The sequence below is a fragment of the Podarcis melisellensis genome, assembly GCF_964234715.1.
Source record: "Podarcis melisellensis genome assembly, chromosome: 11".
Lineage (NCBI taxonomy): Eukaryota > Metazoa > Chordata > Lepidosauria > Squamata > Lacertidae > Podarcis > Podarcis melisellensis.
This window is the reverse complement of record NC_138543.1, coordinates 13,029,479-13,053,034: the sequence shown is the minus strand read 5'-3', so window position 1 is coordinate 13,053,034 and position 23,556 is coordinate 13,029,479. Positions and strand designations below refer to the sequence as shown.

The window sequence follows — 23,556 nt, the reverse complement described above, 5'->3', positions numbered from 1 at the left end:
TGCGCAATGTGCATCACACACATCACCGTTTCAGTGGTCAGCTCCTCTGGTTATCTCCCGCTTGGACTACTGCAACGTGCTCTATGTGGGGCTACCTTTGAAGGTGACCCAGAAACTACAAATAATCCAGAATGTGGCAGCTAGACTGGTGACTGGGAGTGGCCACTGAGACCATATAACACCAGTCTTGAAAGACCTACATTGGCTCCCAGTATGTTTCCGAGCACAATTCAAAGTGTTGGTGCTGATCTTTAAAGCCCTAAATGGCCTCGGCCCAGTATACCTGAAGGACTGTCTCCACTCCCATTGTTCAGCCCGGACACTGAGGTCCAGCACCAAGGGCCTTCTGGCGGTTCCCTCACTGCAAGAAGCCATGTTACAGTGAACCAGGCAGAGGGCCTTCTCGGTAGTGGCACCCGCCCTGTAGAAGACTCTCTCACCAGATGTCAAAGAGAACAATAACTACCAGACTTTTAGAAGACATCTGAAGACAGCCCTGATTAGGGAAGCTTTTAATGTTTGGACTACTGTATTTTAATATTTTGTTGGAAGCTGCCCAGAGTAGCTGGGGAATAAATAATAATAATAATAATAATAATAATAATAATAATAATAATAATAATAATAATAAGCCTCCACAGACAATGCAACATTGTTCACATGAAATCACATGCATGCAGCGTGTGACAGGCCCCCTCAATCTGTCCCCAGCTCAGCCATTTTGCCGGGTCAGGCTCCCTCACTCAGGGAAAACCAAGACTGCGTTTGCTAAGTAACATCCATGCTTCTCTTTCTTTCTCCTGGATCCCAAAGGCAGCTAGTACCTCCTGAAGGGCCAATATGCAGAATAAATATCCCGTCTGTCTCATGGGTAGATATGCTCTCCACATTGCCATTAATTTTACTGCCTCAATAGCATACTACTCAGTCCATGCCAGAAGAACAGAACTGTGAACTTTGGAGGTTTATGAACTCTCGCCATCAGGGGCTGGTCCAATAAAAGTAATTGCCTTACCTGCTTTGCCTCATTGAATATGGAGAAGGCAATAAACTCAATGAATCACCTTCAATGTATTTCCTCCTGCGCTCAGTAAAGACCTTTTTTATTATTACCAGTGCCCTGGGATGTATGATTCATGAAACAAGTTTGCACATATTTAGTCTACTCCTTGGAAAGGTCCTGCTTTTATCTTGTTGCGGGTCAACTTCATGGTAATGAAGATGGAGAAGTTATGGCACGATCCTATGCGTGTTTCCACAGAAGTGAAGCCACGGTGTTCAATGGGACTTATTCCCAGAAAAGGGTGTATAAGGCCGTAGCCTAAAACTTGTATGGGCAAAACCCGGTGGAAGGTCAGAGAACCATTGAAGGTAGGGATGGGGAACATGTGACCTCCCCAGATGTTGCTAAAATATAACTCTCCTTTTCCCTGACCATCGATCAAGCTGGCTGGGACTGACAGGATTTGGAATCCACCAACATCTGGAGGATCATAGGTTCTCCAATCCTAGATTAATGTATCTAACAATATGGTTCTTTCCCTTCCTTCCTTCCTTCCTTCCTTCCTTCCTTCCTTCCTTCCTTCCTTCCTTCCTCCCTCCCTCCCTCCCTCCCTCCCTCCCTCCCTCCCTCCCTCTCTTTCTTTCTTTCTTTCTTTCTTTCTTTCTTTCTTTCTTTCACCAAAAGTGGTCTATTGCGTTAGCATTCAAACTTCAAACAAAATAAATCTTATGAAAATTGCATATGAAAATTGTATTTATTTGCTTATTTTACATCATTTGTATACCGCCCAAGCCACAATGCCCTGTTTTGTTTCCAGCTTCCCCAAGTATCCTCTTTTTCTTTTATTGACAGAAAAATATCTGCACAAAAGGTACTGAGCACTATCTTTACAAGCCTAAATTCAATAGCTGGCTCATAAGATCATGTATGTATGGATTTGTCATGGGGTAGTTTACAATTTAAACATTTCAAACTATGGCAAGCCACAAATTAGGTACTGCGTAACAACAAAGAGGAAATGGAGTTATTTAAATTGGGGAAATGCTAAGAGGTATAGAGAACAATTAAATATACCACAGCAATAATAAATAGGGGCAGGGTTTATAGGGTCAGATATTTTTCTTTCTTGCAACTAATTTTGTAATGTACCTTTTTTGAAGACAATTTCTATGTAGGAACTTTCCATGCTACATTACAAACTATTCTGGGGAGGCCCATAGACCTTCATAGAGGCTTTTTAGAGGCAGAAAAGGCTGCAAATACATATTTGGGCCCAAGATTTGCTTATCTTTGAAACAATTATTGTTTCCCTTTCCTGACACAGTAGAGGGATACGACTTGCCTGTGAATCATTTCCACATATGCATATTTAGTATACAGTAGACTGCAAATTGAGCAAGTAAACTCACCCTGCCCAAATTAATTACAAATAGTCCCTTAGTTACAAAGAGTTCAAGGTATTTTTGCAATGGAGTGATGCAGATCTATGGCAGCACACCAGATCTACGTATTTTATTGGGCAGTGCATAGTTCTGGCATCAAATCCATAACTCATTGCTCAGACCTTACTAAGGATGACTCCTGTATTTCCCAAGACCGGAGACAATGAAAATCTATTATTTTCTCAGCATCCTAAATTGTTGTGGCTATGCCTGTCAGGCTCGAAGTGTTCTGCCATCACCTTCACGCATGTTGTACCGATAAGTAGAAGGAATTTGTTTGCCTTCTGGTCTGGATTACACGATCTGTAAACACAGCAATGCCCTTATGAACTTAAGCAAGACGGCAGGATCGACTGCTTAACATTTTTCTAGTTGACAAATGGGTTTTAAGGATATCAAGGCTGGTCTGGTGGTTTCAGCATCAGCTCTGCGGAACTCAGATTTTAAACAACTATACGGCATTGAAAATCACAGAGTATTTTGGCACCATGGGAAAAACCCGAGACTGTGCGCTGGCATTCCAGTACTGTAGAAATATATACTGTACTGTTAACTCCTAGAACCTTTTATTCTGTAACATTGGTGGTACTGAACGTCAGGAAAAGAACAACCTTACAGTTTCTTTATACAATGCTTGTGGGTTATCCTTATGTTTTGCTTTTATTTTCTTTGTATCGCTTTATTTCTTTATAATGGAAACCATTTCAATAAAATATGAATACCAAAAAATGTATGTAGTGAAAGATTCAGGATAGTCTGGTTCATGCCTTATTGCTAGGCTGAAGAAATACAGCCTTGACTTACTTAATATCCAGATTCTTTTAATTTCAGCCTAGGGCTCAGTTATAATAATAATAATAATAATAATAATAATAATAATTATTATTATTATTATTATTATTATTATTATTATTATTATTATTTATACCCCCGCCCATCTGGCTGGGTTTCCCCAGCCGCTTTGGGCAGCTTCCAACAAAAGCTTAAAAATTCATTAAAACATCAGTCATTTAAAACTTCCCTAAACAGGGCTGCCTTCAAATGTCTTCTAAAAGTCATATAGTTGCTTATTTCCTTGACATCTGATGGGAGGGCGTTCCACAGGGCGGGCGCCACTACCGAGAAGGCCCTCTGCCTGGTTCCCTGTAACTTCGCTTCTCGCAGTGAGGGAACCACCAGAAAGCCCTCGGAACTGGACCTCAGTTTCCGGGTTGAACGATGGGGTCCAAGACTTCTGCACTTCTGGTTTCGTATGCAAGCACACAACTGGAAGAAAAGAAGAAAACAAAAGACCTGAAATGGAACCTTGAGGGTATTCGAGCCACACTCTCATCCCTCCTTCAAGGCAGAACCTCTTCCACTGAGGAGATCATAGTATATGCATTGTCTCCCCCCGCCCAGTCTCCGTTCTGAAGGGGGGGAGGAGCTTTCCTCCCCATCTCACCCCAACTGGAAGGGTAGTGTGGTGTAGTGGTTAGAGGGTTGGACTAGGACCTGGGGGACCAGGGCTCAAAGTCCTCCATCAGCCATGAAGCTCATTGGGTCTTCATGGGCCTGTCACTATCTCTCAGGCAAACCACAGGGGGGTTGTGAAGATAAATAACAGGGGAGAATGTAAACTGCCTTGAGCTCCTTGGAGGAATTGTGAGATATAAATTTAGCAAATAAATAAAAGGTGCCATTTTCAGCCTTTGCCATCTCCTTTTTTCATTATCTTCTGTCATTCCCTTCTGTCTGATAGGTGACTGTCAGCCCCTTTTTAGCTCAGTCATATTTCCCCACTCACTGTGTGTTTGGTTTTTCCTTTTCTCTCCCTCTCCGGAGATTAGTCTTGCGGGATATCAATCCTAGTGCTCCTTATCTTTCTATCTATCCCCATCCTCGAGCTTTCTCTTTTTGACCAACTCCTTTGATCAGCTTCATCAATGTGGGGTTTGTGGCACAAAACTGGCACAAAACTGCGACACTTGTTTGGAGTCCATCAGAAAAGCTTAGATTTGGGGGCATAACCTGTGACCTCGATTTGCTGGGCCAATTACCTGGTGGCAGGCGGCAGGACAAAAAGGGGAGTTCGCAGCACAAAACTTTGGCATCAGTTTATTTGGGGGGTTATCCAGAATTTCGAGGTCACATGGTAATGAAGCTCCTTTGATTTCCTTCTTTATGCCAACTCTGCAATGGTCAGAGTGGAACGCTCTCTCCAAATTTCCTCCTCTGATCTCCTATTTGGGGACTTCCCTGGCTTTTTTCTGGCCCACGTAGGACCAGTGTGGATAGTTGGCCATGGTAAAGATTTGACGTTTTCATCCCCCAAAAGTTTTTGATTTGAGTTTCTAATGAAATGAGGCTGCATTTTAATGTTCTATTCTAATCTTGTTTTTAAGTTGTATTTTAATCAATTGTTTTATACAGTGGTACCTTGGGTTACATACGCTTCAGGTTACATATGCTTCAGGTTACATACGCTTCAGGTTAAAGACTCCGCTAACCCAGAAATATTACCTCGGGTTAAGAACTTTGCTTCAGGATGAGAACAGAAATCGTGCTCCGGCAGCGCAGCGGCAGCAAGAGGCCCCATTAGCTAAAGTGGTCTTCAGGTTAAGAACGGACCTCTGGAACAAATTAAGTACTTAACCTGAGGTACCACTGTACCTGGTGTTAGCTGCCCTGAGCCCGGTCTTGGCTGGGGAGGGCAGGATATAAATAAAACATCATCATCATCATTACCTGGTTTCCCTAAACCTGTTACACCCCCTTCTTCCCCTTTGCAGTGAACTACTTTTCTGTATTCTCAAAACCTTTCTCTGCTATTGTTTCACTGCTACTCCTTTTTCACGCTGCTCTTTGCAAGTTATAACAAAATTATAAAACTGGGAGACGACGACACACTCACACCCCAAGACTCATAGGATTATGTAAATTGGAGCATGCATTATTTATTCTGGGTGATGTTTACCGAAAATGCAATCCAGGACATGCTAAGGGAGGGTGTGGCTGAAAGTACAAAACTGAAGTCCTGTTTTTCTACTTGCTTTGCCCCTGGCCACCAGCTGAAAAGCATTATTACTTCACTCCCCCCCCCCCACCGTACAATTTGCTTCCCATCTGGTGTTGTGGCAAATAGTGTTTCATAAAGTGCTGGGAGTTGCGGGCAGAGTGGTTACACTGGTAATTTATCACAACCGTGATGGTAGCATTAATCCCACTTTTACCCTTCTCTTAGGAAATACTGCACAGGTGAATGGAAGGAGTGGGACAGTCCTCTACCATGTGACCTGCCCATCCTCCCTTTTCCCAATTTAAAGATGTGCCTCTCTTCAAGGTGTTATAAGGGACCCGGCAAAATCAGCAATCCCTTTTGGGTGTGCCCAAAGTCATCTTAATAAACAAGTTGTTTCGCTTTGCTTTAAATTATTGCTAATTAAAATGCTGACTAACACAGTCATTTCTTAGTCAGTCCTAACCATATCTACTGAGAATTAATTCATACAAATTCTCACTTGCCCTCAAAGTATAAGTAACTCTGCATTTATATGTTGCTCTGCTACCACAGCCATTAATTAAGTCATATTGAATTCTGTGACATTTACTCCCAGTTGCAGGTAAACGGGATTAGGATTGCAGATTTACACAGAAGTAAAGTACCCCTGGGCTCGTTGACACCTACTTCCTAGGAAATATGCTCAATGTCGGTGTTGCAAACATGACTATACAAACAAGTGCAACTTGAGCGTTTTGTAATATTTGTTTCTCGCCATTTTCCAGAAGAGAAATAGGAGGAGAGAATATTGAATCACTTTGGTTAGGTGTTGACTCACTGATTCCTCATGCCGCAGTTCTGGGCTAAGCCCACCATGTGAGCCAATAAAGGAAGTGTCAATGAGATGAGCAAAATACCTTCTTCTCTAGATTGTAGCAGGAAGAACAAGAAGTGCAGAACTGAAGCTGGTTCTCCTTTCTTCCCTTGTAGTAGGCATGTGACTCCCACACATCTATGCGTAGATTTTGTCTGCTTGAATTGTGTTTTACCTCGCTGGAAGCTGCCCAGAGTGGGTGGCAAAATAATAATAATAATAATAATAATAATAATAATAATAATGTCAGATGGGTGACATAGTAATAATAGTAACAATAGTAGTAGTAGTAGTAGTAGTAATAATAAGAACTTAATTCGTTCTGGAGGTCTGTTCTTAACCTGAAACTGTTCTTAACCTGAAGCACCAATTTAGCCAGTGGGGCCTCCTGCTGCCGCCGCGCAATTTCCTTTCTCATCCTGAAGCAAAGTTCTTAACCCGAGATACTATTTCTGGGTTAGTGGAGTATGTAACCTGAAGCATCTGTAACCCGAGGTATCACTGTAATAACCTGTTTTTATTTTGATTATATATATTGTGGTTTTATATGTTGATCTTGTTTTGCGAACCGCCCTGAGACCTCCAGGTATAGGGTGGTATATAAATTCAATAAATAATAATAATAATAAATATTAATAACTCAGGGTCCAAACTAGATCATGATGCTAAATGTGTACTTAGAAACTGCATCAAATCCAGAGGGGAGAGGGCTCCCATTGGGACCATAACTCATAGCCATGCCAGTGCTTGGAAGAGATTGTTGGGATTGCAGCTGGAGAGGGACAGCTTATACCTATATACTCTGATGTCGTTTTGGAAGAAGTATCTGATGTCACATCTGGTCCACAATTTAGGCCAGGGTTTCCCAAAGCTTGGGTCTCCAGCTGTTTTGGTGCTACAGTTCCCATCTTTCCTGACCACTGGTCTTGCTAGCTAGCGATGATAGGAGCTGTAGTCCAAAAACAGCTGTAGACTCAAGTTTGGGAAGCCCTGATTTTGGCGATCCTGCAACCTCCCCTGGCTCAATCCAAAACGTACTGCTAAATGATCTCCTGGAAGCTTCATGTGGCAAAGACTCATGAACCCCTTTATGTTTCTACACGAAGTGCTGGGAATTCAAGTTGCCGTATAAAAGAGTAAACAGAGACCATTTAGAATCAGGTGAGGCCATGTGGGGAACCTTTGACCCTCCAGATGGTGCTGAACTGCAACTCGCAAGTAATTCTTGTGAATTATGATGCTCTTGTTCTCGTTCTTTCACAGCAAGCTTTGTGTCCTACACCACTGGCCTTAACGCCGGCTGCGTTTTGAACCAATAGGACAGCACCATCCAGGGCCCATTGAAAAAATGTGAGAACACAAGTTGGAACCATCCTCTTAAAATAATAAGGGGGCAGCGATAGCTTTGCGACAGAGATTTAAGAGAACTACTGGAGAGCAGACAGAAGCAGTGGCGTAGCGTGGGAGGTGCGGGGGGGCCGGCCGCACCATCTGGGGGGGCGCGCTCGCACTCGCAGCTCTCTCGAGTGCTAAAATCCACGGGTTAGGGACCGCAAATTACTTGCCTTGTCCCAGGTGCTGGCAACCCACGCTACGCCACTGGACGGAAGGCCATCTTAAGCATATTCGGTTCAAAGATCCCTCCGGTGCCCTCCCCAGAGTTGTCCACCTTTTTTAAGGGGGGGACCCCAGAGTTGCTGACCTATTTTTAGGGAGCTGACCACGCTTACACATTATCTCTAACAAGCTCTTGGAACAAAATAAAATGAAAAGGCAGAGGAAAATCTAATGAAGTCTTCAATTCCAAAGCAAGACTCATTCAAGGCTGGCAGATCTTCTAATTCATCCTCATGATTCAAATCACCACATATCCAAAAGTTAAAGCAATCACCAGTTTGTTGTTCTTTAAATAAATTGATAAAAGACACCGGGAATGAATTTCCCGGCCAATTTGTGTACAAAGTACAAAATGTACATTTTCAAATATTGTGAGGGGTGGCGTGGGGGTGTGTAAATCAGTGACATCCTGAACCTAAAAAAGGACCCAAAACTTGGGTCACAAAGGCTGCAGCTGCACTTACCTGAGAGTAAGCCCTGCTGAATCTAATGCAACACACGTCTCACAACAATTGAAACTGATCTGTAGAAAGCACAACTTGGAAAAAAAGAGATAATGCACCTATTTTTGTAAATTAAGAAACGGCATTGCCATTCCAATGGTGTGCATGCACTGCTGCATCTCGTGACCGATCCTATGGCGTGGGGCATCCTTGCAACCCTTAGATCCTATAGGGTGGGGCATCTTTGCAACCCTTAGATCCTATGGGGTGGGGCATCCTTGCAACGCTTCCACTATTCTGCATCTTGCGACTGATCCCATAGGGTGGGGCATCCTTGCAACCCTTAGATCCTATGGGGTGGGGCATCTTTGCAACCCTTAGATCCTATGGGGTGGGGCATCCTTGCAACGCTTCCACTATTCTGCATCTTGCGACCGATCCTATGGGGTGGGGCATCTTTGCAACCCTTCCAATATTTTATTTACGTAAGTTGGTGTCCTCCACCCCCGGTGGTCTTGTTCGGGCCATAAACTGGATTCCCACCCCGTGTCTGTGTGTGTGTGTGTGTCAGCGAGTAAGAAGACCCGCCGCCTCCACCTGCGCCTCTTCCTCCTCCTCCTCGTCTCTACCAGGCAGTCTCCCCCGGGGAGCGGAAGGGGTTAAAAGGGGGCGGGGCGACGGGCGTGTCCGCCGCGAGCTCCCAGCCCCGCCCCCGCACGCTGCGTGACGTCGCGGCGCGCGCCGGGACCCGGAAGCATCCCTCGGCGATGGCGGCGGAGGGCGCGGGGCAGCAGTGGGTGCTGGTGGAGATGGTCCAGGCCTTCTATGAGGTGAGCGGGGCCCTCGAGGGGGGTGGCCGGGTGGGTCGCCGCAGGGCTCCGCGGAACGGAGCGAGGGGAGGCTGGAGGAAGGAGCAGGGGCCGCCGGGGGTCCCTTCCTCGCCCGCCCCCACGACCGAAGAGGGAGGCTGAGGCCGGGGTGGGGCGCCGGGAGGAGGGTGGCTGCCCGTGGGCGGGGAAGGGGTCGCCGTGCCTGGCCGCCAGGAAGACGTATAGGAGCTAACAACAACAACAAGGGGCAGAGTTCCCTTCGCAGCCACCCTCACAAGAAAATAAAAATAAAAATTGGAGGGGGCCGGGCCTCCAAAGTTGAGAGGAATTCCCATTCAAACGGTGTGTGTCTGTGTCACATTATTATTATTATTATTATTATTATTATTATTATTATTATTATTGTCATCATCATCATTATTGAGGGAGCTGGGCCCCCAAAGTTCAGGGGAATTCCCATTCAAATGGTGTGTGTCTGTGCAACATTATTATTATTATTATTATTATTATTATTATTATTAAGGGAGCTGGGTCCCCATAGTTCAGGGGAGTTCCCATTCAAATGGTGTCTGTGTGCCACATTATTCTTATTCTTATTACTCTTCCCTGTTGTAGGGCAAACTGGATTTAGATGGCTTTGGGTTCCCACCCCATAGCTCCCATCAAGATATCAGAAGGTGTCATTAAATATTGCAATTATTTAGGCATGAGCACCTTTGAATTCTGAGCAAACGTATAGGTTTTATTTATAAGTTTTGCTTATAAATGTGGGGTAAACGTGCATAATCTTGGTTATCATTCAGCGGGTGTCTGTCTAGAACGCTCTGCTGAATTAATTCCCAGTTCTCCAACATGGACTTTTTTTGCTTTAGGCAAACAAACGCCTTCTTATTCAGGTGTCTTAAAGTAGTTTACATACATTTAAATATTCTTAATTTTTATTTCCTGGCTTACTTTTTTATTATTTGTATTTTTTAACCTAATAGCCACTCTGAAATCAGTTTTGATGAAGGACATTATGTTTTAAATGAATAGGCTTCTATTTGTTTATAGCATGGGTTGGTGACAGAGCTCGTACCCCATCTCCCAAGCCTTCTGGCTTTCAGTCAGAACAGACAGTGCTGCATTGGGTAGTCTTAATACCTAGTACAAAATCCCATTGCCATTGGTTGGCTTACCCATAAAACAGTGGACGCTCGAATTGCAAACATGATCTGTACGGGAGGCACGTTTGCGACCTGCAGAGCCGCATCTGCGCACAAGCGGATCACAATTTAGTGCTTATGCGCATGCACGAGCACCAAAACCCGGAAGTAACCCATTCTGGTACTTCTGGGTTTCGGCATGTCCGTAACCTGAAAACGTCTGTAACCCGAGGCATGACTGCACCATGTTTTTAGCGCTGTCTGTATTCAGAGACTGCATCTTTTAATTTGGATTGGCAGAGCAGTTTGGTTGGCCTGGCATAGTTATACTTCTGTAGGTGAGTGGTAAGTTGAGAAATCTAACCTCATGATTTATAGTTCTAAGTAATGCTGGGGGTGGAAACAGCATGGATGCAGCTCTTTGAGGGAGCAGATTAACCTTTTGGCCTCTGCTTCCAAGGGAGTGGTGTGTACCTATTCTGTTCAAACCCATTGACCTGATGCTTGTTGAAGCAATTTTCCCAGAGCTTCGTGGAGACTGTTGAACTCTTCGAAGATCCTGTGTGTCTACAAGATGACCCCATAACACAGTTCTAATGGAAGAGTAGAGATCTTAAGTAAGAAAGATACTCTGTGTATGGAGACATAGCTAAGTGTATAGAACACTTGTTCTGAGCTAAAGCAGTTGCATAAAGTTGCCTATTAGGAAATGTAAGAACTTGTTTGGCAGCCAGCAGTTCCATACCATCAACGAGTGGAGAAAGAATGGACCACTGTCTCCAACAGCAACCTTCTTGGGAGAAGGTATTCTCTTTTGCTAGTGCCCTGACTCTCCATGTTCAGTGCAGAGGAGGGGACTTCGTAACCTTTGCAGGCTTGTTTACAAGGCTGTGTTATTGGATCCAAGAGAATAAATCCAGCCTTTGTCCATTTTCTCTTTTGAAACCTTCTGATTGGGCAGTGCTGGGCTTCCTAAACATTTCAGTCAAGTTACAAGTTTGGCTAAAACAGCAAAAAGTGGTAAATTCAACTTGTACACTTTTAAAGAGATGGCAAACTTAGAGAAATGATTAATGTGCAGCTGGTATTTTTGTTTACTTTCCAGGCTCCAACTTACCATCTTATTTTGGAAGGTATTCTAATCCTATGGATAATCAGACTTCTTTTCTCCAAGACGTACAAGCTTCAGGAGCGATCTGACCTCACACCTAAGGTTTGATGTTCCAAAATAGTCTCAATATGCTCTGACAAATAACTAAAAGTCAGTATGATTAATAGCTGTAATGCTTGAAATAAGCACTTCAGTCTAATCATCTTTTTTAAAAAAACAACAACAATATGTTTTTATTAAAGATTTTCTTGGGTTACAAAGTACATACATCACCTCTCTTCTCAGATCATAAAGTCCCTTTTACATATCAGTTATATTTGATGTGAAACTTTAATGTATACAATACAGTGGTACCTCTGGTTACATACTTAATTCGTTCCGGAGGTCCGTTCTTAACCTGAAAATGTTCTTAACCTGAAGCACCACTTTAGCTAATGGGGCCTCCAGCTGCTGCCGCGTCGCCGGAGCACAATTTCTGTTCTCATCCTGAAGCAAAATTATTAACCTGAAGCACAATTTCTGGGTTAGCGGAGTCTGTAACCTGAAGCGTATGTAACCTGAAGCGTATGTAACCCGAGGTACCACTGTATAAGATTGGGGGAGAAGAGAGGTAGGAAGAGAGAAATGGAGGGGGGGGGGAGAGAAGAGGGGGCTGAGTCTAATCATAGTTGTATATACAAGTGTGATTGTTTTTCCTAAAGCCTCTCTCACACACAAAAACCCTGCTCAATTATGGACTGTGTTAAGTTAATTCGTATTACTAATGACTTGGCTCTAGAGAAGGATGATTGCATAAGCATGGAGGTTGTGGCTGACAGACACACTGTGTGGGGTGCTGTTTAGGACACCCACAGCCCATGTTTTTCTCTGGCTCCAAGCCTATTTAATAAGTTGTGGTATTTAGGCATGCTGTTTTGAAGAGTGATGTTGGTTTCTGCGTAGCAAAAAAAAAAAGGTTCCTATGACAATTACTCCTTGAAAGTGGTGCTATGTGCTTACCTTGGCAAGTTCTATTGATCGGCTGATTGCCAGCACTTCTGTACCCAGGGCTTTGGAAGATTTAAAAGTCCATTGATTGGTGGCACTTGTGATGCCCAGTGCACATTACTTCCCGAAACCTAACAATCAGCATTAGGAGTACATAGGTTGATTTCAAGCCATTATGTCATTGTGATGCAAGGTGATAGTCATGGCTGAACCATGTTGGGTTGCAGAATGGGAGGTGATATAATGACAAGACTGGCTGGATCCAGTTCCCCACCTGATTCCAAAGTTATTCTGAAAGGTGATTGCCCAGTTTAATAACCCTGTGTTTATTAAACAGTGGAAAACAGCAGATAAACTGTGGAAAACAGCAGTTTTCCACAGGAGAACAGATATGATGGCAATATGGCTAGAAAATGCTCTACCTTTTCTTTACTGATCCAGACGACTAGTTTCTTCACAGCTGTCACTCATAATGAAGTGGAGATGTAACTTGCTTTTTATTTTAAAATATGCTTAGTTCACCTTTCCAAGGGTCAAGGCAGCTAGCAACACCAAAAAGTGATCAGCCTTGTGAAGCAGATCATAACCTCTACAGAAAGCAATAGTTTCACTATATCCAGCTCCCTTCACCGGATTATTAGTTGGTAAAGCAAATATATCTGGAGCAGAGCCTGACTCGTGGACAGGGTCTCATAGGGAATGAGGTAGTCTTGGAGGGCCAGTCTATGATGGCTTTTAAAGAGTGGCTAACCTCTAGATGAGGACACGGGTGGCGCTGTGGGTTAAACAACAGAGCCTAGGACTTGCCGATCAGAAGGTCAGCGGTTTGAATCCCCGCAACGGGGTGAGCTCCTGTTGCTCGGTCCCTGCTCCTGCCAACCTAACAGTTGAAAGTGCAAATAGATAAATAGGTACCACTCTGGCGGGAAGGTAAATGGCGTTTCTGTGCGCTGCTCTGGTTCGCCAGAAGCGGCTTAGTCATGGGGGCCATATGACCCGGAAGCTGTACGCCGGCTCCCTTGGCCAATAAAGCAAGATGAGCGCCGCAACCCCAGAGTTGGCCATGACTAGACCTAATGGTCAGGGATCCCTTTACCTTTAACCTCTAGGTCAGGCACGTCCAACTCTAGAGACTGTGATCTACTCCCAGTAAAATAACACTGGGAGTGATCTACCCACTGTCATTTTTTTGAGCTTTTTTTGGGAAGGAGAGACTACCAGGGTTGTTGAGAATGTTTTAATTCAATATTTCTTAAGTCCACAGCAATAGCTACTTATAACACTCAAACGTCAATGCATGACATGATAGCTTTCGCAGCTGCCGTTTCAATTGGACACAGCACCGGGGACTGCATATAGGACACGACAGAGGGATACAGCAAGGCGGGCAGGCAGGGGAATATTCCATTCCCCTTTGTTTCATATTTGGTGATCGAATACGATCCTGCAATTCACCACAATAGCCTGGAGATCTACCTGTTGTTTGCTGTCGCCCGGTTGTACATGTCTGCTCTAGATGTTTTTGGACTCCAACTCAAAACAGCCCCCTGTTAGCATGGCAAAGGATGATGGGAGTTGTAGCTCAGCAACATCTAGAGGGCCCCATCCCTCTAGAGGTAGATGCTACTATGGTTGGGTTCATGCAGCTCTTTAGGAATAGTCTTCTTACACACATTGTCCTGCAATTTGGTTTTCGTTTGACGGGGAAATTTGCGAGGCAGTATGCTTTTTCTCTCCTTTAACTGCATAAAGATCCCTTGCAAAAGGTCCATCTAGTCTTTCATCTGCTTCCAACAGTAGCCAGCCAGATATCTCTGGGAAGCTCACAAGCATGATATGAAGGTGACTTCAGTACAGAATGTTCAGGGGTAACCTGCCTCTAATGTTAAGCATCCATTGTGAAATAATTGTTCATGATGCAGGTTTTTTTTAAAAAAAAAACCATCTAATTTAGTGGTTATTACAATTTGTGGTATTAAATAGGTTGGAAAAGGTAGGGCATTTATGACTGCATTGTGGTTAGTGAGATCCAGGGTAAATGCTATATCTATCTTACTCATTTGAAAGCAGGAGTTAGCATTGAAATAGAAGGAACTAAATGTACCTCAGAGATCTAATGATGTTTCTTAGCCCCTGGGAAACTTCCATCCCTGCTTTTCCTTTAGTGTAATGAATAGTAATGACTACTTGCTCACAAGTGAGATGGGGCATTCTAAGCATAACTTGTGTTCACGTTATAGCAACAACAAAGTGAATCATTTCCACTTTCATAACTAGTTGCATTTATTAAATCACACCCTGAGCTTCTAACAAACCCTGCTCTTCTTTAATTAAGTTGTTTATGCAATATATATCCAAATAGATCTGGAATGGATTATGTTTGACAACCAAGGTTTGACTATATTGCTTGTTTATAAGAAAACCTCCAAGCAGTTTGCAAAAATATAAACTAAAACATTACAATTCTCAATAAACAGTTTAAAATAGGTATTTAAAAACATTCAAAAGGTTATGAAAATCAGCAGTAGATAAAAATACAAAACACACGTAAATTCTACATGCCAGGAGAGGCTTGCCTAAACAAAAATGTTTTCAGTGGCTGTTGGAAAAAGTATAACAAAGACACCCCCACTAAAATACGGATTTCTTATAAGTGTGGAGCAAATATTAAGTGGCCCACAGCCCAAAGCAGTCAATTGGACATATATGGAGTAAAGTGGTCCTGTAAGTAAACTGATTCCAAGCTGTTAAGGGCTTAATATACTAAAAGTAACACTTTGAACTTGGCTTGGTAGCCTATGGGCAACCAGTACAGAAATCTGAGCGGGTAAGATCTCCCTCTTGTCAGGCATGCGGGTGGCACTGTGGTCTAAACCAATGTTTCCCAACCTTGGGTCTCCACCTGTTTTTCGACTACAACTCCCATCATCCCTAGCTAGCAAGATCAGTGGTCAGGGATGATGGGATTGTAGTCTGAAAACAGATGGAGACCAAAGGTTGGGAAACACTGATCAAAACCACTGGGTCTCTTGGGCTTGCCGATCATAAGGCTGGCTGTTTGAATCCGTGTCACGAGGTGAACTCCTGTTGCTCTGTCCCAGCTCCTGGCAACCTAGCAGTTCGAAATCAGTATGGGTGAGGAACCTGTGGCCAAATGTTGATGGTGGTGCTGTGGTCTAAACCACTGAGCCTCTTGGGCTTGCTTATTGGAAAGTTAGCAGTTTGAATCCGCACGATAGGGTGAGCTCCCATTGCTCTGTCCCAGTTTCTGCCAACCTAGCAGTCCAAAAGCACGCCAGTGCATGTAGATCAATAGGTACTGCTGCGGCGGGAAGGTGAGCGCTGTTTCCGTGTGCTCTGGCATTTGTCACGGTGTCCTGTTGCATCGGAAGCGGTTTAGTCATGCTGGCCATATGACCCGGAAAGCTGACTGCAGACAAGTGCTGGCTCCCTTGGCCTGAAAAGCAAGATGGGCGCTGCACCAGGCATGTCTAAAGTCCATTTGGGGGCCTAATGTGGCCCCTGCCAGTTGATTTAATCTGGCTCCCATGGCAGTATATGTCCTGGGGTAAAATCCTAAAAAAAGCTCAGCAACTTCAATCCTAAAAGCTTCAATTCTTTAAAAAGCTCAACAACTTTGGTTGGCCCTCACGCATGTTCACTTCATCAAATCTAGCCCTCTTTGAAAAAAGTTTGGGCACCCCTGCCAAAGTCTATTTCGACTGGCCTTAACCATCCAGGGGTCCTTTTTTACCTGTCATCAACCATGCCGCAGTATTCTGCCTCACCTGCAAAGGAAGTCTCGCAGAGTGCATTGCAGTGATCCAGTCTTGATGTCACCAAAGCCTGAAGTGAAGCTGTCCCAGTTCAGGCAGGATTTTAGCTGTCACACCAGTCACAGCTGATAAAAGGAATTCTAGCCACTGAAACATCTTGGGCCACCTGTGTCAGAGTTGGGTCCAGAAGCACCCCTAAACAGCCTGCCTGCTCCTTCAGGGGGAGTACAGACCCACCCAGGCCAGTCACTTGACCAATTTATCAGACACAAGAACCAGAAGGATAGAACATTCTTTATGTATGCTACAACAGCAGCAAGAATACTCATCGCAAAGTATTGGAAGACACAAGATCTACCCACCTTGGAAGAATGGCAGGTGAAGGTGATAGACTATATGGGACTGGCAGAAATGACTGGCAGAATCCGAGACCAGGGAAGAGAGACAGCGGAAGAAGATTGGAAGAAATTTAAGGACTATCTTAGGAAACATTACAAAATTAATGAATGTTAGAATGACGTTGATTTAGAAATTAAGTGGTTTTCAGCTGTAATGATTAAGTAAAAAGAAAAGAAAGGCTAAAAATTAAATGGAAAATAAGGGAGAGGATTTGCTGAATTAATAATTAGAAATTGGAATACAGAAAGGGGAGGTATGAGGAGGTCGGGGAAGTAAGTTATAAGAAAATAAGAGATTGAAATTATACTTGTTTTTGTTTGTATTGTTGTTTTGTTTTTATATAATTTTTGAAACTTTAATAAATATCTTAAAAAAAAAAAGAACCACTCACCCATAGTGTGTTGCCAGAATTCAAGTTCTTCTTACTTTCCCTCATCCATCCCACCACTGTATCTAGGCAGTACGTCACCCTGATGCCCCTTTGGCATTATTATTATTGTTATTATTGTTATTATTATTGATTATTTATACCCAGCCCATCTGGCTGGGTTTCCCCAGCCACTCTGGGCGGCCTCCAACAGAATATTAAAATACAATAACTTATTAAACATTAAAAGCTTCCCTAAACAGGGTTTCCTTCAGATGTCTTCTAAAAGTCTGGTAGTTCTTCTTCTCTTTGACATCTGGTGGGAGGGCATTCCACAGGGCGAGTGCCACTACCGAGAAGGCCCTCTGCCTGGTTCCCTTTAACTTGGCTTCTCGCAGCGAGGGAACTGCCAGAAGGCCCTTGGGACTGGACCTCAGTGTCCAGGCAGAACGATCAGGGTGGAGACGCTCCTTCAGGTATACTGGACAATGAATAAATAAAGATGATAATAAAACCAACCTTCAGGTGGGTGGACTTGCTTGGTGCATCTGTACAGAGTATTAATTTCATAATGATGCTTTTAATGTCTATATTGATCTTGGAAAAACATGTTGTCAGCATAATCAAATCTTTTCCCAGCGCAAACAAATATGTGGCAATAGTTACAGCGCCAACTGGCATGCATAGAACATGAAATAAATATGTGGATTAGAAAATGGGAAGCATATTAATATGAATGAATTACATTTTTCTATCCATTTAACTTACCAGACATGCGTGTAAAATCCATTTCCTTCCTGATTTTCTCAATGAAATTATTAACAACCAATATTTTGGCTTCTTTCTGTTTTAGGAAAAGGAAGAATTGATTGAAGAATGGCAGCCAGAACCACTTGTTCCTCCTGTATCCAAAGACCATCCAGCTCTCAATTACAATGTTGTTTCAGGGTAATCCTAGAATAAATTAATTCCATGTTTGACTAAACAGCCCAATCCCTTGCATGCTAACTTGAACGTCAGTCCTCCTGACTTCAAAGGTGCTTGCTTCATAGTTAGTATGCTTAATATTGCAGCTTTGATTACTTTCAGGGGAAATCGTGATTTGTTCTCTTGCAAACTTTGAGAACCAGGTTACAGAATGGATTGAACATTTAGCTTGCAACAAAATTTTGTAAAAACCTCATGAGAATGCTTGGTATCTGGTTCACTTAGTTAGCATTCAGCTGCTTAATTGATATTAGAGAGTTGCCCGTGGACTTTTCAGAAATGTTATTGTGAAAGCTTGTCATCAAATCTAAACTTTTTAAGCTGGGGAGATTTCAGTGGTTAAGAAATGGTTGCTGGCTTCTGTGCCCCTCCAAGAGTGAAGGCAAACCACTGTATTAGCAATACCAAAGTGATTTCTCTGGGATGCAAGCCTGGGCAGTATGTATGGGGGCCCTGGGCTGCCCAGACGACAGGACCCCACTCTCGGCTTCGCTGATGTGGTCCAAAGGAAAGGAAAGCAATACGTTTGGCACCAGCTTGGCTGCAGGAGTTGCCAGCCAGAAGGAGGCGGACAAGGTGCCATCCAACCATCTTAGGGACTCCACTCTGGATTTGTGTCGGGTTTACTCCTTCGCCTTTTCTTCTCCCAAAGATATCCTATAAGGCAACAGAAGTTTAGGATCAGAGTTTTCCTTCCCATCTGCCCCTCAATTCCCTCTACAGCACGTGCAGAAACCGCCTTCTTGACCATTGAACCCACTATTTATTGGTCCCGTCCACTCAGTTTGCTGGAGCCTGTTTTCGCATGCAGGGGAAGTCCCTAACTCACTAAGGGTTTGAGACCCATTGGCTACTCTCACCTGGTTTAGCCGACCAGTCAAGGCCATTCCCAGGGTGTTGCTGCTGCCACATTCTGACAGCTCCTAGGAGCCGCAGGTGAGAGCTGAGTGCAGTTTGGACACCAAATGTGGACAGACTGCCCCAGAAGGAGCCTAACGTGTCTCTCACCACCCCTCCCCATACACCCCGGTTAAGAAGCAAACCCTATAATGTTCTGAATGCTAATGTTGACCCCAAAGTAGGTTACCCTAAAACTAGTAGTTAGGCATAAATATTTGTTTTCTATCTTGCATGTCCTGCAATAGTAGTTCAGTAATAAAATAAAATAAAAAAGTAAATAGCTATTTGGTCATTGAGGAAAGGTAAGAAACCTCGGTCCTGTATACCCGAAGGAACGTCTCCACCCCCATCGTTCAGCCCGGACACTGAGATCCAATGCCGAGGGCCTTCTGGCGGTTCCCTCATTGCGAGAAGTGAGGTTACAGGGAACCAGAGAGAGGGCCTTCTCGGTAGTGGCGCCCGCCCTGTGGAACACCCTCCCTTCAGATGTGAAGGAAATAAGTAGCTATCTTATCTTTAAAAGACATCTGAAGGCAGCCCTGTTTAGGGAAGTTTTTAATATTTAATGCTGTATTGTTTTTAACACTTGATTGGAAGCCACCCAGAGTGGCTGGGGAAACTCGGCCAGATGGGTGGGGTATAAATAATAAATTATTATTATTATTATTATTATTATTATTATTATTATTATTATTTAGCTCTGTTGAAAGCAAAGCGATCTTTAACTAGGGCAGCCTTAATTTCTGATTGTCATGAGGTAGTTCTATGTTTCCCAAGATCCCTCTTAAATTTTCCTCCCCACTGCATATTCCAGAGTTTCAGATACGGGTCCTTGAAAGTAGTTAGTGTCCGAAAATGCCAAATTCTGTGCGAGATGAGTGCCACAACTCTATAGTCACCTTTGACTGGACTTAACGATCCAGGAGTCCTTTACCTTACCTTCAAAGCCATGGTTTCATCAACAGGAATGCAGCTGTTTGAAATGTGATAGAAATACTAAAAAAGGAATCCCTGCACCAGAAAGACTGAACAGCTTCCACCATTGCAATATGTATTTTCAAATTAGTTGTGTTTACAGTGTTGTGCGGAATTTTTAAAAGCGCTGTTCTCTTACCAAGTGCCTGAAACAAAGTTAGGATTATTAGCAAGCTAAGAAAAGTTTGATTTTCTTTTCTTTTCAGGCCTCCAATTCATAACATTGTCGTGAATGGCAAGGAATGCATAAACTTTGCGTCATTTAATTTTCTTGGGCTTTTGGATAATGAAAGGGTCAAGGTAAGTGCCTGCACTGTTGCTCATCTGTAGGTATTGGCTCAGGTGTAACAATCCTGCCTTAATAATCTATGATTTATTAAGCAGGGAGGGAGCACCCTGTCACTGTGCTATACTTTGCAGTTAGTGCTGTTTACTTTAAGCCATAGTTTAAAGTTGCCCAAAGGGGCAACTGCAGTTTAATCTTGAACTCAGTGCCACAGTTTTATAATACTGCTGTTCATATTGTGCTTGAAAAGTCTACATGAGAATCCTAGGCAAAATCTCCCTTTTAGGTGTTGAACCCCTGGCAACAGACCTGCTTGGATTTAGAGATCTAAATAAATATATTCCTTCCAGTAGCACCTTAGAGACCAACTAAGTTTGTTATTAGTATGAGCTTTCGTGTGCATGCACACTTCTTCAGATACACGAAAGCTCATACCAATAAGAAGCTTAGTTGGTCTCTAAGGTGCTACTGGAAGGAATTTTTTTATTTCGACTATGGCAGACCAACACGGCTACCTACCTGTAAATAAATACAGTATGCTTTCAAACCCTTGTCTAGCATCTTGTTTGTAGGGCAACTGTGTTGCATTCATCTGTACTCGCTGGGACATGAAAGTGCCAATACTAACATTGTTGAATGTCCCAAGGAATAGCTATTGAATGTCCCAAGGGATAGCTCAGTAGCAGGGGTCGGCAACCTAAGGCCCATGGGCCACAAGCGGCCCATGGAGGTCGTTTAACCAACCCATGGACCCCCTCTGCCCGCTTGGTTGGCTTCCGTGCACCTCGCTAAACAGGGCACGGAGCAGAGCGGGGACCGCCTTCTGTGATGCTGGCTGGCTTTCCATTGGCTGCAGGAAGCTCCTGCAACCAATGGGAAGCTGTGCACGCCTCCTCCGCGCCAGAAGGAGCGCCGGAAATAGCGTTTGCGCGTGCGCACTCCGGCCCACCGTGGCGTCTGCGGGACCGTGAACCGGCCCAAGCCACAAAAACTTTGCTGACCCCTGCTCCGTAACATGAGATTCTTAATTTCAGGGTCATGGGTTTGAGCCCCTTGTTGAGCCAAAGATTCCTGCTTTGCAGGGAGTTGGACTAGATGGTTCTCATCAGTGTTAGGAACTGGAATACAAAAGCTAGGAGCTACGTTGCTCCTGGGACTGGAATTGTAGGTGCAAAAACAGAATGTCTAGATGCTCCTTTTTTATTTATATAGGGATTTCTTTTTTAAAGACACTAAAAGTTTTCTGTTTTAAAAACCAGATTTTGGCACTCATTTAATCCAGGCAGGTTTAATAACATGAGAGAAGTAATAGCTTAGGAGGGAATTTTTAATACAGCTATGTAAGTGTCATAGCTACCTGGCAAGAGCAACAGAGGGGAATCCTATAATGAGGACACTGCCCTTTCCACAGTAAGCAGCCTACCCACCAATTTCCCTACAGGAATATTTGTGGAAGAGAACCTGCTAGGGGAGATGCAAGTGATCCCTTGCAAACAGTAAGGTGGGGGGAGATGACACAACAGGAAGCACAAAAGCACTGATGCTTCCTGGTGCCTTTGCAGGTCCTCTTTGAAGGCAGTCTGATATCCCTAGCCACATTATAAAGGGGCGTTATATTATCACAAAAGTATTGCTGTCTATGTTAAAGTGCCCAATACAGCAAGCAAAAGTATTTTGTAAGAAGTAGGTGCAGATAGAGCCCTTGAGAAAACATTTTGGAGAGGGGTTCAAGTCAGGTCAATTAAGAAAGGTGGGTGTTTTAAACTTTATCTTTTGATTTAAAATAAACAAAAAGAATCCAGTAAAAACAAGAATGTAACCTGTTGGTTTTTTAAATCAAGTGTCCTGACTTTGCATTCTAAGATCATCAGTTAAGAATGTTTTATACAAATTGGTATAAAACACCTGATTCTCCCAGCAGCATGGTGGCGGGTGGAGAGAGACAGTCTTTTGCTGCTGCTGCTGCTCTGCAGGGCGAATCAGGTGTTTTATGGGATAGAGCGGTAGCCAGCCAGGCCGGGGTGGAGATACCTCAGCGCAATAGAGGCTCCCGGATATCTCCGTCCAGTCGCAAAAGGTAGGTTGCCAGTGGCAAAATGCGACTGGAACAATAGGCGTATCCAATGCCGGTCCTTGTGGTCAATTTTGTGATTCTATGAATACTTTAGAAATCATTTCTTTTCTAACTGTACTTAACAACTCTTCTCCTGCTATGCTTATTCAAAGAATGCAGCCCAGAATTCTCTGACAAAATACGGTGTTGGCACCTGTGGCCCAAGGGGATTTTATGGAACCTTTGGTACGTATAACCTCTTCTTTCCAGTTGAGCATTAAAGGTAGCTAGTTGAATGTTGATGTCACATAAAGGAATTGGGAGATGTGAACCAATGCTGACGTATTCCTCATTCAGATGAATTGGCATGTAAGCTTGTTGTTGTTTTTTGCATAGTGTCATTAACATGCACACACATGGAGTAATAACAAGAGCACATGGTCCCTTTCCTGAGAAGCACACAATCTAGAGTTTGACATGGGGAGGCGGCAGAAAGAAAGCTGAAACTGAGCATAAACAGAAAAGGAGTTTCCATTCAGTTCAGTTAAACATACTACAGCTCAATCCTCCTCCTCCTTTTCTTTGGCGAGTAAGATTGTCTTCCATAAACATGGTTTTAACAGTGAGTCCGTAAGTGACTGTGGAGGCCAATTCTGAATCCACATGTCCTTCCACAGTGGGGACATAGGTTTCCGGGCAGGAGTTGATCACAGTGAGGGTTTGCTAAGTGTGCCTTCTCTTGGCATGTTTCTCCCTTTCATCCTGAGTCCAAGTGTCTTCAAGACCCATGACACCTTTCGTCAAGGCTGTTTGCCAGTTGTAGCACTCGCAGGCCAGTGTTTCCCAGTTGTCAGTGCTTATACTACATTTTTTAAAGATTTGCCTTGAGTCAGTCTTTAAATCTCTTTTGTTGACCACCGGCATTACGCTTTCCATTTGTAAGTCCGGAATAGAGTAGTTGCTTTGGAAGACGAGATATATAGATATTTATATAGATACGCGCAAACACGATACACATGTCTGCTCACAGAGTTTGAGGGGCTTTACACTCAGGGAAACTAGGTACAGAATTGCATCAGTAGCAAATGAGAGCTAAGAGGTTCTGCCAAAGACATCAGAGAAAAAGGGAGTTCACAGGAGGGATTTGAAGGGAAAGAGTAACTGCTGGAAAGTCCACATTTCTGTCTTCTTTTTTTGGCTGCTGCTGCTTAGAAGATATTTCCAAACCCGAAATTATCAATATGAGTTTGAACAGCCCCCCCTAAAAAGTCAGAAGCAGCTTTTAGTTTGCATCGAGAAGTACACCCATGGTTGCACACTCAGTCTTTTCAGTGAGAGTACTTTGCTGGGCAGTTTTGTACTTTTTGAGTGAAAAGAGATC

The 23,556-nt window shown here is 43.6% G+C and overlaps 1 protein-coding gene across 1 annotated transcript in view; it reads left to right on the top strand.

Moving 5' to 3' along the window:
- The first annotated feature begins 9,089 nt into the window (after positions 1 to 9,089).
- Positions 9,090 to 23,556, top strand: part of SPTLC1 (serine palmitoyltransferase long chain base subunit 1) — a 36,688-nt gene continuing 22,221 nt past the window's right edge. Inside the window, exons 1-5 of the mRNA XM_081930665.1 lie at positions 9,090 to 9,189; positions 11,440 to 11,547; positions 17,828 to 17,922; positions 20,043 to 20,136; positions 22,349 to 22,421. Coding sequence (XP_081786791.1) covers positions 9,127 to 9,189; positions 11,440 to 11,547; positions 17,828 to 17,922; positions 20,043 to 20,136; positions 22,349 to 22,421 — 433 coding nt within the window. The 5' untranslated portion in view covers positions 9,090 to 9,126. The remainder of the gene's footprint in view (positions 9,190 to 11,439; positions 11,548 to 17,827; positions 17,923 to 20,042; positions 20,137 to 22,348; positions 22,422 to 23,556) is intronic.